The following is a 17,823-nucleotide window of genomic DNA, read 5'->3' on the forward strand; positions in this document are numbered from 1 at the left end:
TGAGATCCGATAACGTTTCTTTCAGGCTTCCTTCACGCTTCCTATTCGGGTTTAAATATGCGAGGAATAGTCACAGCCCCTAACACTAATCGGATGGTACGCAGGTTACATATTAAACAGTCTCCCTCAAACTACACCTAACCAAAACACCAGTGGAATCAAGTCTTACCTGAAATATCTTCTCGACTTTAACCTGATACCTTATTATACTTCAATAATCACTATATTATACACACTGATGGAATACAAAACTTTGGTAATGATTTTGAGCATTGAAAATACAGCACAGCAATGTCACAGAGTGAATCATACACTGAAATTAAAGTATTTTGCAACTATTTTCGAAGTCCAAAAAAAACTTAAAAAAACAAAGTACCAGAATGTGTCAATAAAGATTAGACATCCAGTTAATATCAAAGATACTCCCTCTAACAAAGTGCTTTTTGATTAAATTCCAGGTAACCCCTTTATTCACAGAAATCTGTAACACTAATTTCAACATGTTGTTCAGATGTTTTGTCAGGATGGTCCAGAGTCATCTTGCTCTTCTTTTTTCTCCTCCTCCTCCTTTCTTTCTTTTGAGTCAATTCCAGGTAACCCCATTATTCACAGAAATCTGTGACACTAATTTGTACTTGTTGTTTTGTCAGGATGGTCCAGAGTCATCTTGCTCTTCTTTTTTCTCTTTGTTCTCCTCTTTCTCCTCCTCTGTTTTCTTCTCTTTGTGCTTCCCTTTGGAACTGTAGGCATCAGACAATGTCTCTGCTTTTTGAATAACTAATGAACAAGACTTCCAGGTAACCTCTTTATTCACAGAAATCTGTAACACTAATTTGTAGTTGTTGTTCAGATGTTTTGTCAGGATGGTCCAGAGTCATCTTGCTCTTCTTTTTTCTCCTCTTTTTTCTCCTCCCTCTCTTCTGTTTTCTTCTCTTTGTGTTTCCCTTTAAAGCTGTAGGCATTGCTGCCATTAGACAATGTCTCTGCTTTTTGAACAACTAAATGAAGAAGACTTCCAGGTAACCTCTTTATTCACAGAAATCTGTAACACTAATTTTTACTTGTTGTTTAGATGCTTTGTCAGGATGGCCAGGAGTCATCTTCCTCTTCTTTTTTCTCCTGAAGCAGTTCCTCCTTTTTTTTCTTTTTGAGTCAATTCCAGGTAACCCCTTTATTCACAGAATCTGTAACACTAATCTGTAGTTGCTGAGATGTTTTGTCAGGATTGTCCAGAGTCATCTTGCTCTTCCTTTTTCTCTTCCTTTTTCTCCTCCTCCTTCTCTTCTGTTTTCTTCTCTTTGTGCTTCCCTTTAAAACTGTAGGCGTCGTGAGGGAAGGGGTAAAGGTCATCCTCGCAGTACGGGTTCTTCACGTGAGCCTCCACGTACGTCTGCAGCAGCTGGCCGATCGCTTCCGCGTCGCTCTGGAACGGGGAGTCGGGGTAGGTGTGCCTCAGCCACGCCCTCTCCTGCGGAAGGATATATACAGGGTTAGTCTTCCTGCTGATGTTAGGGGAGTCGCTCTTTTTAAATGTCCGATAGAATTTATGAGATTAGGGGTGGGTACTGGTACAGAAAATTCAGGTCCAGGTCCGGTTCAGATCCAGAGGATCAGACCCGGGTCTGGACCTGAACCTGATTCAGTATTCAAAACAATGCTCCATTTAGCTACAAAGAAATATGTTTTGTGGAGTATTCTACTCCCACTGGCATTTTAAAATCTTACAAGGCTAACTGCCTATGTCTACTGGTTGTAAACCTTGGTAGAAATGACTATATACTCAACTCTACTCTCAAATAAGCAAAAACGGTTTTGTATATATACTGGTACACCGTATTGGTACTAGTACCCACCCCTATGTGAGATGTATACATGAAACTGTGCATACATCAGCACCTGGTCACACTGCAAAGGAAAGGCGATGTTACATCTACATCAGGACTGTCTCCAGGACCCGTCCTTCCGTCGTGGGACAGAAAATAATTCCATGGTGACCCAATCCGTCCTAAAAGTTTAAACTCCATGACAAAAACTGATGAAACAACAGATTTAAGAACAAAAATCAACAATATCGGCTCCTAGACTAAACAATTAGTTTCATTTGTATATTTATATGTTTCGAAATGTATGTCTATTTATTTTCTTTGTGATATGCTTTAAATTTATTTCCTTGTATGTAAATACTGGGCCCTATTGAAAGCCAGTTTCTCTAAAATGAATAGGCCACCCAGGCGTTTGAAAATAAACAAACAAAAACAAAGACAGAAAGAAATTAAAGCTGCAGACAGCCCTGATTTACATGACTGACTATTGTATCTCTCTATGTCAGCTGATCTCTCCTAATTTGTCAAGCTCTGTAGTATCTCTGCACTGATTTGTCATCAGATCGTGCCTCCTTTGTAGACGTCTTCAAAGCGCTGACGTTTATTTTTGCCGGGAGCGCTGATTTGCCATATTCAATATGAGCAGTTTCTCTGATGCCTGGGCCCCTGGGGTGATCATTGATTATGTGCCTTATTGCAAAAAATCATGAATTTGTCTGGGAAATGAGTCTAATTAGATCAGTGCTGTCGCTATAAGCCCATATTACAAGCTTGGTGAATGGCAGAAAAACCGTCCAACAGACGTCTTACTTTTTTATAATTAGGCCACACCAATTTAATTTCTTGGTTCACGGATTTGCTCGCCCCTATTTTTTGAAAAAAATAAAAATAAAAATAAAAATTATCACTCGGCAAATTTTCACCATTAATGAAACCATTCACCAACTTTCTGGTGTAGCAAATTGGCCTTTATATTATAAGCTCCTTAAAGTGTGGGTACAGGTGCTGTTACTGTATAATAATAGTGTTTTTGTACTTTTTTCAAGCTGAAAACTTTTTTTCTTTATGTTTTGGATTAGCCGTTACCTTTACCTCAACCATTTTACAATTTTTATTTTTATTTTTATTTCGCCCTCTCGCTCCATATTTTTAATGAAAAAATCCGTGAACCAAGAAATTAAATTGGTGTGGCCTTAGAAGAAAGTTTTCTCCTAGTAGCTGGTCTTAGAGCAAGATTTCTCTCTGAAAATGTCATCTGCCTCTTAATGTTTAAGTAGTAAAGCTGATAATTCTGGTCAACAGGGAAACCCTGCTTGTTAAGTTTCAAACATCCATTATTATGGCCCATAGTATTAAAAGTGCAAATTAAGGAACCACAAGGTCTAAGTTCCTCTTTTGTAACAGTGATACGATGTTGCTGCTCTTTCACAATCAAGTCTTCTCGACCATTGAAATGGCCTAGAGGCATGAAGGCATGAAGGCTGCAGACACAAAAGTACCTTTCGGCTGGAAGAAAAATGACTTTTGTCCACCCGCATGCTTCTCCATTGCAATCATTGAACTAATCAATCATTCATCAAGCTTGCCACACTCTTAGATAAGGGACAGATCTGGCAAATACTGCACCACAACAAATATGCAACTTTTTGCATCCTACAAAATGGTATAGTTACTGCATTATACCATGGGCATGGCAATCTGTACAGTTGAACTGTCAATACAGAACTGAAAAAGTTTAACCGTCCAAGTGTCAGTACAGGCCAATTATAAAGCTGCAGCTCAAACTGGCCATGACATTTGGCGGGTTAAAATGCATACGTCTATCATTATTTGTGTGTAAGCAGGCAGGCGACAGCATGCCGCGTTCTGTACAGTGTCCTTGCACAGGACTCAGCATACATTGTACATGTGCAACATTGTTTCTAATTCAAGGATACTACAGTCAAACCTGATTAATTAGGCATCAACCTGGCACAGACAACCACTTCCACAAGCCACATCTTAAAACAGTCATGTCCATTTTAACATACTGTAAATGCATTTAAGTTTGCAGGGGTTCAATGTTGCGTTTGAGAAGGAGTTATTATAAGCGCTCGGACACTACAGAAAATGCGAACATAAAACTCCAGCAAACATTTAAATGCATTTATAGTAGTTAAGCCCACCCTGTCCTGAGCAACAAACCGTCCTCAGCAACCATTTTCCTCAGTCCATTAAGTGGTTACTGAATCTAAGTATGACTGATTACAATATGGAGGGCAAAGCATTTCTTTTGTAGCAAAATGTCATAGAATTGCATCCAGCCTTTGTCATGACCCTTACAACTATAATATAATAACAACCAACAATATGCCAAAAAGCAGCTACTCAAGCATCTGGATATGATTTTGGAAACATTAATTACTACGGCCTGTAATGTTCAAAGTGCAAACCAGGGAACCACAAGGTCTAAGTTCCTCCTATGTAAGAGTTCCTCTTATGTTTCCAAAATCATATCCAGTTGCTTGAGTAACTGCTTTTTGACATATCTCATTACCTGGATGTCTAACTGTCATCGACCCAACCAACCAACCAACGATACATTTCAACTGGAGTATAAAGAAATCAGTCACCCTCAAGCTCATCGGCATTCCTACGTCGTTCCACTTTCGCTTGTCTGCTCAAACGGTTTCCTCTCCTCTCTTGCCTCTTCGGGAGCCGAGGCAGCCGAGCATCCCAGGCTGCTTCGAAACCTCTGGAAGCAGGTCGGATTCCCGCCGCTGGCTTGGGACGTCAGAGCCTCCACCTCAACCAGCAGGTCTTCCGCGATTCCCTCGCCGTCTTCATCGTCTTTTTTAGACCCGGTGATCATCCTCATAATGAAGCATTGCCTTTTCTCTGGGCTTTCTGTAGTAGACTTGTCGTACTTCGGTTTGGGACTACTTCTTGGTTGTGTAGTACAGGCTGCCCCTATGTTATCTGTAGTCTTGGAGGTGCTGGGTTTTACATTATGCCCTCTCCTTGGACTGCCGTTGTGTTTTGGTCCAGAGCTGTTTTTCGCTTTAGAAGCGTGAACATCCCTTCGTTGAGGATTCTGAGTCCTCGTGGTGTCTCCTACGACACCTGAAAAAGTCGCGCTGCGCTTTTTTCTGGGACTGCCAACATCTGACGGCACCTTGCCGTACCCTGTCGCATTACTAGCTATGGAGATCTCCCTCGATAGTCGATGCTGTCTAACCCTTTGAGAGTCCGAATGGCCAGCAGTGGATGCTGCACTTGTCTGTAGAGCCTTCGTTTCATCTTTCGAGCTTTGCGAAGAAGATGATTTGCTACTGCTGATCGAAGTTCTTTGCTTTCTCAACGGACTTTCTACACTCGTCCTTTTTGCCAGTGGACTTCTCGGCTCGCCTATCCCACCCGAAACAGTCGCGCTACGCTTTTGACGAGGGCTGTCGATGGCGCTACCCGTCGTAGAGCGTAGTTTTTGACTTTGGCTGTCCTTTGCCTTCGCGTTCTTTGCCAACGTTGGGCTGTGCTTTGGCCGTGGACTGTCTTTAGCACTTGACGACGTTTCTGCAGGTTTCACAATCAAGCTCAGGTCTCTTTGGGAGAGTGACAGAAGAGAAAAGCGGTTAAGAGGCAAACAAGGATGACACAAACCGCAGGGTTCTAGTCAGGATTTTATTTTAGCATAATATAATGGCCAGGAAGCAAAACCACCAATCAAGGGGATTGCGTGGAAAGCCGATATTAGTCCTTCCAGGGTAAGGTCTTTTTTTTTTAAATGTAGGGTAAGTACTCTTAGATCATGGACTTTCAAGTCTGTCAAGATTTGGGGGATGTTTTTGGTCAATTTGGAGGGTCGTATCAACATTTTCATACTTGGTCAGATATTACTCCACAAGTCATGTATATACTAGCAAAGTAGCAGTATGCTAATTGAAAATTAGCGTAGTGGTCCGCATTTAGTGTGTTGGTCACAATTAAATATTCTAGCGTGGTGACCCGTTATGCTAAAATGAACAAGCTAGAACCCTGGTTGAAACCACATTGGCAGGCAGTTCTTCATTACAAACACAACAGTGAGCCACACAGAATGATACAAACACGTAAACCAAATCATACAGTTTTGTGTACCTTATATAGTGCATCAATGTGCAAGGTAGAGTGTAGATGTATAGTTAAGTTTTTTTCTGTCAAATTTGAGCAGTAGTGGTAGTTATTTGCCAGATCTGTCTCCTGAGGTCTGATACTAGTATGATAACCCTCTAGTAATACCCTGAGTGTAAATGTCTTTGAAAAGGGAAAAATATAACTATTGAGAAAAAGGATTCAAAGTCAAACACAACAAACATGAGTCTAGCGAGGAAGAAAATCAAGTTCCCAATATATCCATGAATTCATGTTAAGCAATCAAGTAGAACTTGTATGTATATATCCAAGGTTTGATGGCTTGGAATTGTTCTGCAAAAGTCCATTGGCATTGCAGGCTTGCCATTGCAAGTTCTCAGAGTTCATTATTGGGTGGGCCGACTACTCTCTATCTTTGCAGTCCAGGGTTGAATTGCCAGGAGCTAATACAACAGGGTTGTAGCCAGCCTGAAATCATTTTCAGTCCCCTCGATTTTGAATGGGAATCCTATCGAGCACCGAAGGCATGGCGTGGTGTTGCGCGTCATTTCTAGGGGGTCTGGGTCCCAGAAAATTTTGAAACCTAGACCCTCTGAAACACTATTTCCTGCATTTTGAGGTGCAAATTTTGCTTGTTCATTAAGCTGTTCAATGTCATCTGTTTTGGTGAGGAAGAACACATGGGTTTCATTTTTTTATATCTTTACATATCAATTTTTGTCTGTCCCTGGGGACAGAATGGAGAAAACTTTTTTCAGTCCCCAGCTGCATAATTCCTTCAAAGGACTGAAGGACAGGTGCTGGCTACAACCCTGGCTTACAATAGGCTGAGCTAAGTTGCAATGGTCTGGAGCGGATGCCATTCGACGCTAACTTAGGTGACCTCAATATGACATTAACTGCCACAGGTGCAGCCAAAGGACTGAAAGTGCCATGCCATGCCATGTACATCTGCACTTTGTGGCTCTATTACAAAGTGTCAGAGCAAAAATCTGAAAGAACAAAGGCGCAACCCACGTATAGTAGTGCAATATAGTCATGTACATGTGATGAGCATGATGAGCAGCCATAAGAAAATGTTGCAAAAAACTGCGAGACTGTTGCATAGCCGTACATGTACGTATGTGCATGAGGGTGTCATGGTGATGACAGCAAATAACATGCATCCAGTGATCTCATACACTCAGGTAATAAATATATATCATATAATTTCAGCACAAGGCAATCTCCAACTCTATCTAGGTATACATAGTTTTTTATCATTGAAAGCTAGATTTATAACATCTTTGCACACGGTGCCATCTTAGATATTGCAATACATTTACATGTAGCATGCTGGTGGTCAAATATACTCATATCACTCAAACTCGGCTAAACTTGGCTTGAATGTATGCATATGTGAGCATTGGACAGCCATGCCATATTGAGTGACATCACCCATGCATGCAAAGATGTTCCACAAATGTGCAAAAAGGCAAACATGAAACATCAATAGCTTATCACAGATACCTCTTATAACTAATGCATAAGTGCTTTGAAAGCATGTCTGGATAGGGGCAATCCATTGAAAGCTTTTACCAAGACCTAATATGCAATATAGAAGTCTTCTTAAAAGTCTCAAAAGTTCCCAGAAATCAGAAATCTTGATATCATCTGATTATGTTGTTGTTTCCAGACCTTTGCCACAATACAGCAAAGGGAACACTACTAGTAGGAGAACAGTCTGGTAATGTCATTAGACTATCAATAGAAGTGTCTTTTTTCTAAACCCCCAAATTAGCAGGAGCAACTAAACATACATGTGACACTACGTCATGTACATGTATGTGGGGCACCAGCTGTTGATCTAGATGCCATGACGTCAGTACGGACATGACTTGTGATATTTCACTTTGACTGTGTGACATCATCTTCTATAGGGCGGGTCAGCCCTTGAAGGGCTGGACAAGTCCTCTGGGCAAGTGAAAGTCATGATCGGGCAAGCGTATGTCCTACCCACTTGCCCGATCAGGCAAGTCATATTTTTTTGATGAGGGGGTTTTGATGTACCTGTTTTGTCTACTGTCAAACAAAAGTCGAGCACACAATTTTTGCAATTCAGCTTCTGATGATGTAGGATTAAACAAAAGTTTGGGGAGTATTTCCTGGCAGATGTTGAAATAATACAAAGCTGAGCTAAATTCTTATGAAATTCTGTCCCACCAGTTTTCGATTAGCATCTATGGTGATGTGAAACTTTACAAATAACATTGCAAGCAGACATTTTCAGTGGTGGATTTGGCAAGTGTATGGCTTTGTGACCTATACGTTCATGTAAGGACTAACATTGACAGGTACACAAAATAACAGCTGGGAGGTTCAGCTTTGCAAGAAAGAGAGAGAGAAGGGAGAAACAAAGACATAGGATGGGTACACATAAAAATGGACAATAGCCCAAAACAGCGAAACGAAAACAGGCGGCTCTCTCTCTCCCAACACACATGATCTATAAAACACTCAAAAAGTTCAATAAAAACTGGCTAATTACAATAGCTCTTTCACTGCCTCTTCATCTTCTGAGAAAGGTGAGTGGGGGTACTTTTGGCGCAGCCATTTTCTAAGCTGTATGTGCAAATGGGATAGAGTCAGTGGTTAAAGATTCATCGGACAAAAGGTGTGATCAAATGGACGGAAGAAATCGGGATTCGTTAGAATGCGGTGGCGTGAGCTGGGATGGTCAAAAAGACGCAGACATTAGCACATGGTGCGGCATCATAAAAAATGCTGCTTTTGCTGCAAAGGCATTATCAAAGGTATGATCCAGAATATGCAGCAGCTTTACATTCCATATATGAACAACTCATACTTAGTGGCCGGCAGAATTATCTATCTCAATATGTACCTAAAACAATAATGAGTACTATACTGGAGGAACAAAGGCATTTGAATTGAAAATAAATTTGAATGATGGTGACTCTAAAAGTGTAATCATCTAGGTGAAGGATAAATACAAATTCCTTGTTGCAACTTTTTGTCTTCTATTTTTTAAAGTATTTTCGAATCTGAAGGCTTTATTTTAGAAATACATTTTTCAGATTCAAAATTGACGATTGGGATAAATTTAAATGGGATGAAACTTATTGCAGCAACGTATAACTTTGGACAGCTGCACTTGTCAAGTACCCTGCTAGGAGGAGCATTTGAATCATATTTCATTTCACCTATACTATTTATCGAATGACATGTACTATATTGGAATTAAAAAATCAGCAAATAGCGTCCAATGAATTGGGTCTTTACTTATAACTCAAAATGACATATTCCCATTTTTACAGGAGCTTTGAAGCAAAGAGGCCAGGTTCTATGATTTATTTTAGCATTCTCATTAAGGATAGAGAGATTGTACAATCATTAAAATATAGCAGTTTTCCGTGGACCATTGATTTTATTTCCAAAGTCCCAAACATCAAGCTTTCTAGAGGAGCTTTGCACTAAAGCAGCCTGGTACTACTGTTTTAAGTTTGTAGCATTCTCACACTACAAGCATGCAGTGTTAAACACAGAAGTTTTATTACAGGGCTGTCTAATTCACAATCCAGAAAGAGCATTAGTAAGGCATTGTGTTATGCTTTCAATTAGAAAAAGTTTAGTTCAATACCGCAATGATATGGTAATGATAAAGGAAATTTCAGAAAAAAAGTAGTTTAAGAGATTGAAATATAAGTCCAGAACCAATGAATGATATAATGGCTGAGAGTACGTTACCTGGTGGATGGCCATCACATGTTGGGACCCAGGATCAAGCACACAAGAGAGATGGAAGAGAGCAAATACGACAGTAAGGATATACAAAGTTGCTTAGTGACAGGGTTGGACAAGTTTTTTTAAGATTCACTTGTCCGAACGGGAAAGTGCTTTTTTCATTTGTCCGAAATTATGACATTCTTCTATGTATTTTCACTTCCAAACCAACTTTTCATTTGTCCGAAATTAAAATGACATTTTTCTCTGTATTTTCACTTCCACCAATGGAATTCTTTTATCATTGGCTTTCTTTTTCTGTGTTGAACAATGCTTGATGTCATGACTGTGAAAAGTAACAAGTATGAAAATCTCACTCATGGAAAAATCTTACTTGTTGATCAGGCAAGTTTGGTACTTTCGCTTGCCCGGGACAGCAGCTAATAGACTTGTCCAACCCTGAGTTAAGTAAATCTACTCTTCAAAGAGAAATAAGAACTTTCCAATGACAAAGTATAACATACTGTATAGCCAAAGGTTCAGCACCAAGGACAGCGTCTATATGTATTTTTACTCTCTGAGTAGAGGTTAGGCTTTAACTTGTTTCAGACATCTTTCGAGACATTTTTATTGGGCTTTCTGTTTTTTTAGGATTTCCAAGTAGTAGAAAGCCCAATAAAAATGCCTGAACAGACATCCCAAACAAGCTGGAGCCTAACCTCTGCTTGGAGACAAAAGTAAGCCAAGAGGGAACTGAAACACAGGCACACACAACCAGCCATCATCAGCCATCTAGGACCTGCGGATGACCACAAGTAACCAGGATTCAGGAAATGGAATTTTTAAGGAGATCACTGTTCTGGAGCTATAAAAGTCTAGCACACGGTGAATAGATGAAATTTTATAGTTCATGTACAAACGTATATAAATTTTGGAGGTGAAACACTCAGTCACACACAACCAGTCTTCATCATCCAGTTCTAGAAGATGCAGCAAAGAGGCAAAGAGCAAAGAGGTCAAAGTACAATCTCTCTGTTTAGAATTACTTTTTCAACTTAAAGTCACTAGTCCACAGTGTATGTTTTACAGCAGCTATAAAAGGTGAGGAATGTAAAACATCATGTTATAGCTTCATACATAACCTATTTTGGAGAATATAGCACCATGTAAACTTCAGGTAGACATGTTCATCAGCATTGTAATTTGGGGAAATTGTCTTACAATAGACAAATGTTGTTTCAAACTGCTGTCTTGTTACCTGGACATTTACTGTTTTCTATCTGGAATTATGTTGTAGAAGAGAGTGTAAAGAAAGAAAACTGGCAAGGGATTTACATTCCAAAATTACTTATAGCAGCATATAAACTTATAACCATAAGCATGGAGGCTAGACCATATATTCACTGACTGAAATCATGTAACAGTTACAAAATCAGTGTGGATGGATCCTGGTTCAATGAACACACAGTCAAGGATAAGCTGCAAATGAATTGTATTATTGATGATTTGATTTCTTCCTGCTGTCATACTTATATGAAACCAAATATAATCTACTGTAACATATGTCAGATTAGGGAAAGGGTTTGCTCGAATACAACTTCACCCAAACAATAGATATCATGGCAAAAATGGCCCCAACATAGCATAATACAAACAACAGTAAGCCATGGAAATCGAAGCTAATCTGCGATTCTACTTCAGAATCTAATCTACACAATACTAGTCTAAGACAAAAACATGCCCTGGGCATAGCGTCCAGGAAAGCGGCATAAGGTCTAGTAGCAAGATATATTATATATATATGATATAATACAAAACTGTAAATCAATATACAGTCAAACCTGGATTCAGCAACTACTTACATGTAAGGGACTGAGGAAAAATGGTTACTGAGGACATGTGGCTGTTCAGGGCAGGGTTAGGATAAACATAGTACCGGTAATTGTAAAAGGATAATTACTACTAGTAGGTGAATTCTTTTATGCAACCAATTTATACATACTTTTCCAAACTGATTGTATAAAAGAATTCTCCTATATTATATATTCTACCAACCTGATCATGATAAAATTAATTTCAAAGCATGTACAATTGTAAAAAATCTGCTTGAGACTGGAGGTCATTGCCTGTACCTGGTGGTTGCCCTACCAGATATGACCGTTACGGTAATAAATGTTATTTTCTGAATAACTGGCCACACTAATTTGGTTCACAGATTAAAAAAATAAAATGAAAATATGTTTAACTGGAAAAACATCATGAAAACAAAGCCCGAGGACCAAGTTTATGCATAGTGCACTAAATTTTATGAAGTGAATACTGTCATATTCAAGTTTTCCTCCCTACCCTCTAGTTTTATGAGGTCCGCTTCCTATATTTTTATTTTTCAAAAACAGTGCACCAAGAAATCAACTTGGTGTGGCCTAATCAATGAAAGTTACCCACCTCGGATAACCTCATTGCATCAAACTCTTGTAGTTGTCGTTGGAAGCCGAAGTTTGGATTGGCCACGGCGCGGGCCTGCCGTATCGCCTTCAGTGTGTCCCGCCAGCCGAGATTCGTCACTGTCATCACGTACGCTGCTGCTACGGTTACGCTTCTGGACACACCCGCCAGACTGAAAGGAAGAGACGAGACATACTCTCATTAAAACAAGGAAGGCTAGGTATATATCATTTTATATCAGACCAAAACATAGCTGTACTCTCTCTCTCTCAAAAGATAAGAAATGAAGCTTTAACAAATAGCAAATAGAATATTTTACATTTGGACGGTTTCACGAGTTGGTGATAGTTACGCCATTTATTTTCTAATCTAACAATTGACAAATATTATTGACAGAAAAGCATTGGCTAACAAATAACTAGTGATAAGAAAGAACCAACTGCAATTTTGTAAAAAAAAAATCTTTTAGTGCCAAACTTGCAGGTGAGCATCTTTATTTGATTAGTCTTAACCAAAAACAATATCAAAGTCTGACTCTATTACACATAATTCAATTAAACTTGTAGCACCATTGAATGGAAACTTACCAGTGTATTAAACAGGCACCACCACCAAGTCTGCAGAGGAAATTTAAAAAAAAAAATATTGAAACATACATGTGTTGGACTCAGTGAGGGACAACATTGTGGGACAATGTTCAATGAGTCGGCATACACTCTAACATAGAGAATCAGCACTCCTGAGGGAAATTTACTTCCCCTGGGCCATGTATAGACACACCCTCTTTAATCCAAACTAATTTCAATCAACTCAAAGAAGAAATGAGAGCAGCCTTTCATAAAATATCATACACAAGCAAATATGACCAGGGCTGTCTCCAGCTTTAAGTTTTTTCTGTCTCGCTCATTGCTTAGGAGCCCAATGGATGTTAATTTTCGTTGTTAAATCTGTCATTTCAAGCTTACAAATTAAATACTTTTTCATCAAGTTCATGTCAAGAAGTTCAGAGTTTGGATGGATAGGGTAAAATCCATGTTCCTCCCAACAAGAATATTTCCACCTCGGGCGGATGGAAGGATCCTGGAGACGGTCCTGAACCAGACATTGTTTGATTCTAAGCAATTCCATCATCTTCCCAATCAACCTGGTGTCCCTAAATTGCCGACTTGTGATGGCAGACACCAGGGCTGTCTCAAGCTTTAATTTTTTCATCATACTCACTGTTTGAAAGCCCATATGATTAACTTTGAATTTGTTGTTGAATATACCATGATTTTAAGCTTGGAAATACATATTTGATGTCATCAAGCTCAGATTTAGGGACTGATGGGATGAATTTTTTGTCTGTCCAGACAACCATATTTCCATCCCTAAACAGAGGGATGTGTCCTAGAGACAGTCTGGCAGATACAAATCCAAATGTAAGCCACTAGGATCTTCATTAGTGCAATCAACAAATGAGTTGGGGATCTTTTTAGGAAAAACATAATATTCTACAAAGCCTTGTACTAGGCCTTCAAAAAGCATCATTAGAAATTGTGTAAGTTTGCTGGTTCTAAACATCCTTACCATTCAATTCAGAGAAAAAAAAACATGAATTTAAAGGTTGCTTTTTGAATTTGTTCAGCAACTTGACTAAACCATACACTTCATACACAGTCATATTATGAACTTATGTGTGACTTTAAATATTCGTATGCCTAAATACAATGTACACAATACATTTTACTATTACGTACCTTGACTCATGAATAAATTTGATGGATTTTCTGAAGTGCTGTGTTCTGAAAAATATTATTTCAGACATGTAAATCTAGTACAACATTGATGTAACATGCATTGGCATAATACCGGTCATAAGCCTTATACCGGTCGATTAAAAATAGTGGAACTTAAAGAGATCTACACATGCAACAATAGTTATTTCTGAGGTATGCACACTTCAGACATCTAGGTGTCCAATACATCATTTACAAAGCATCGATAACAATGCATTCGAAGACAACAAGGCCAAAAGTTTTCAGGTCATTTTCGGGGCAGGCGAGCTCGTCGTGGGACAAACACACTGTCACGTTCATCGCCAGATTTGTAGATAATAATCAAATGTGCTCACGGCACAAGACGAGCATGATTCAACAGCAATCTTGAATTTCTTTTGGTGACCTACAACTCGTGTAAAAGTGTGAGGAACCGTTGCATTATCGCCCGGATCTACGGCTGAATGGGTCAAATTGAACGTACGCCGCCATTTTTAATGCTACGGCCAGCAGTAAAGTTTTACGTCATAGCGGTTGTGACGGACCAAAATTAAATGAAAATTCTTGTCAGTATACGCCCATTTTCTCATGACTTTTTGTATGCTCATGCAGATTTTTGTTTTGTGCAACTACTAACAGGAAAGAAAGGAACAACAGAGGATGTATAAAGGTACATAGCGGCAGTTAACTGTGCCGTGTTTCGTTCGGCTGGTATAGTGCACCCCCTTCCAACCACGCGCCTGTTCTCCGTGCAATTCCGCGGTGTGTTCCAATTACGATATTATGTTTTTAGCAGGACCAGAGAGACAAAATAATTTACACAGAAGAAGTGGCAAAGGTAAGCTGTAACAGCAACATGTAACTGGAGAAAATGATGCGTTGATCATTTGCCAAATTAGCATTGCTTGAGAAATTGCAGTAAACCGACCGGTATTATGCCAATGGATGTTAACTTGGGTGATCTGCATTTCAAGATAAAAGACTATTCTATTTCTTTCAATACTGTCACATTGAAGTTAACAGTGTAAATAATAAGAAAATTTAGCACTAATAACCTATAGTACATAATTAGGCACTCCAACCTTCAGTATACTGAAGACAACAATGGCAATGAACAATTGTTACAGTGACTGTATTTCATTTTTACATAAAATGTATTCTTGGGAACATCATCCATCCTCTAGAGATGATACATATGGTGATGAGAGGAGACTAGTTGCCATTTCGGCATCATCACAATAAAGCTTAATGCATCTTAATGACAAAGCTTACAAGTAATATAACACAATGTTGTGTTACATTAGCCACTATATCTAGTGAGTGATATTTATCTCCATTATACTGGCAATGGTTCCATAATGGTGGGTATAATCAATACACAACACAGCCCAAAATATCGACTGCCCCTCCTTGTGTGACATATGCCCTACTTTCCACCGGCCAAGCACCTTAGGCCTGGGAAAAATTGTTGTGTTTCCTGTTTCAGTCCTGAAAAAATTAGGGTCGGTAGGTATAGGGATTATCTTTTTTTTCTTGTAATTTTTTTTAGGCTGGCCAGACATATTACAATGCAGTTGAACAAAGTAAATTGAAAAGTATGAGGACACTTATCTTTCAATGTCAAATTTTAATGTTGTTCATAATTATTGATACATTTATTCTTCATTAGATAGGACAAGCAGTGATTTTACTTGAATAGGAAGCAGGCTGAATAAAAATTTGGTAGCCATATGACTCCACTGCCCATCCCAAATAAAGTCTAGGGTTGGCAGGTTTTTCTAGGTATGGAAACAGGAAACACAAGATTTTTTCCCTAGGCCTTACAAGTACTTACAGGTTTTGATGTGGAGAGTCGGAGGCTGGGATACATAAATAATTCATGTCCTGCAAAGAGAGAGAAAATACTGTAATGCAGAAACTTTCACGGTGGTTTAATGTTTGCGGCTTCTGTGGTGGCCACTACCGCAAAGTTAAAACCACCGCGAACATTTTAATATGACAGTGAGATACTTTAGTGGAATTTAAAACCTCAGCGAAAAGTCCTTTTTCCCGCTACCGCAAAATTAAATCCCCGCGAACTTAAATGCATTTACAGTGCATGTAGCATGTCCGACGATCAATACGCGGCGACCTCCTGGTTTCTGTGAGTTGTGTGCCAAGGTCAAACACGTAATTGTAAATAACCAAAACAGCTGCTGTTCATCAGTAACAGGTCTAACGGTAGGGGTACATGTCAAAGTACAGTGATATTAATGATGGAAATGAGTTTACCTGATTTTACTCTATTGCAATGAATATGCTGAGAGTCAGTATTGAGTTGACTGTTCTGATACTGGGTATGTTCAGTGTCAACATGGAAGGGTCTAAAATGTAAATTAGAGAGATTCTGTTTACTGTTCATTGGCAGTAGCTACAGACATTTCACAGTCACACAGAAGACTGGAATGGCATCGTTTAATCATTATTCTTAATCATTATCTATTATGATTATTATCACTCAGTTGTATACCATTCTGTACTTCAGGTTCCCTCAGCACATCAATACAATACAATTTCTCAGGAGAAGCCAACACTATGGCAACAGGATTGAAATTCTTTTTGTTAAGTAAAGTCATATACTGTGTTTTGACAAGTTAAGACATAAAGCAGTGCTTGAAATACTTTTTTTTCAGCCAGGTTGCCATGGCAGCAAACTGAGTCAAAAGCCAGGTTGTGCCATCAACATTTCAAGTTATTACTTTTTTTTATTACTTATCCATTATCTTTTCTTCAGTTACATACAAGTACTTATGTTTTATCTTACTAAGACTCTTAGCAAGAAATAAATACAAAAGCTTATGCATGTAGGTGGGGAGAAAGTGGTGCAAAATTTTAGATTGCGCAGTGAGCAACCTGAGTTTAGAATCAAGTTGCGACAAGCAAAATGTGGTTGCGTTACTTTGCAAGAGGGTATTTTGAGTTCTGCGTAAAACTATAGACATTGTTGAAGTGTAATGATGTCTAGACCACTTCATGCATTATTCATACACATGATGTTAACATGGGCAGAAATGTCTGAGTCATGGTCAAACTTTCAGGAGCCCTGCCAAGGCCATGCATATCTGATCACAATTAAAGCTAAGGCCAAGTGCAGAAACTCTCAATGTGATATTCAGAGGAACTATGATTTTCATCAAACTTGAAACATCTGACAATGATTCGCTGCTACCTGACATCATCTGACAACTTCCGGATTAGTGCAGCGAGTCATTCATCTGACGAAGGTTGGAGTCTTCGGCCGGAAATTTATGGTTTCTTTTGTGTTGGAACAAAGTTTGAACCTTTTCACAACGGAATTTACCAACACAGATGAGCTTTCAGATCTGACAATGCAGTCCAATTGTTTGATGGCAATCTGAGAATTCAAAACATTTAAAGGGAAATAAACTGGATAACAAAACCTCCGAATTGTATAATGCAAGTAGAGTAAACCTTAGAACTGAAAAATCATATAACTGAATACATCCTCTTTATCTTTAAATTCTTTCTTCCAAGATTTCTTTCAGTCTTTTCTCTCTTTTTAAAAATATATATCTATAGGCAAAACACATATTATTACTTAAATGTATTACACTGTGTATTGAAGAAAAGTTTGTAGAAACTAGTAAATAAGCTAGACTGAATACTGTGGCACAAGACTTAAATCAACTTTTAAATTTGAGTTAACTTCTGGAAAACTCCCAGCATCAAATTAAACAATGAGGTTGAAGCAGTGTTTATATTACCTCGTGTAGTTTCTTGGCGTTGTCATGGATAGCCAGAATGTGTGTGATTCCGTGTGTGGTCAGCTGCTCACGGTCTTTGGAATCTGTAGATGATAACACACATTGAAATAATTTCATTGGCTTATTTGACTTCCAACAGTTTCATGTATATCGCTTTTTTTTTATAAATTCAACGCCTGAAGTTGGTGGAGTATCCCAGGTCAG

General features: G+C 38.9%; 1 protein-coding gene across 4 annotated transcripts in view; it reads right to left on the reverse strand.

Annotated features, from left to right (window-relative positions):
• Window positions 1-561: 561 nt before the first annotated feature.
• Window positions 562-17,823, reverse strand: part of LOC118417529 (dual specificity protein phosphatase 22-like) — a 28,612-nt gene continuing 11,350 nt past the window's right edge. The window contains exons 3-10 of one of the 4 annotated variants that reach the window (XM_035823112.1): window positions 17,620-17,702; window positions 15,690-15,739; window positions 13,838-13,882; window positions 12,686-12,715; window positions 12,099-12,270; window positions 8,461-8,534; window positions 4,436-5,404; window positions 1,306-1,468 (exon numbers count right to left, since the gene is read on the reverse strand). In XM_035823112.1, coding sequence (XP_035679005.1) covers window positions 4,456-5,404; window positions 8,461-8,534; window positions 12,099-12,270; window positions 12,686-12,715; window positions 13,838-13,882; window positions 15,690-15,739; window positions 17,620-17,702 — 1,403 coding nt within the window. In that variant the 3' untranslated portion in view covers window positions 1,306-1,468; window positions 4,436-4,455. Of the gene's footprint in view, window positions 834-1,184; window positions 1,469-4,435; window positions 5,405-8,460; window positions 8,535-9,677; window positions 10,240-12,098; window positions 12,271-12,685; window positions 12,716-13,837; window positions 13,883-15,689; window positions 15,740-17,619; window positions 17,703-17,823 lie in introns of those variants that run through there. The other 3 variants (XM_035823116.1, XM_035823114.1, XM_035823113.1) reach the window with 3 other exon arrangements.

Source organism: Branchiostoma floridae, chromosome 6, assembly GCF_000003815.2.
Source record: "Branchiostoma floridae strain S238N-H82 chromosome 6, Bfl_VNyyK, whole genome shotgun sequence".
NCBI classification, from domain to species: Eukaryota; Metazoa; Chordata; class Leptocardii; order Amphioxiformes; family Branchiostomatidae; genus Branchiostoma; species Branchiostoma floridae.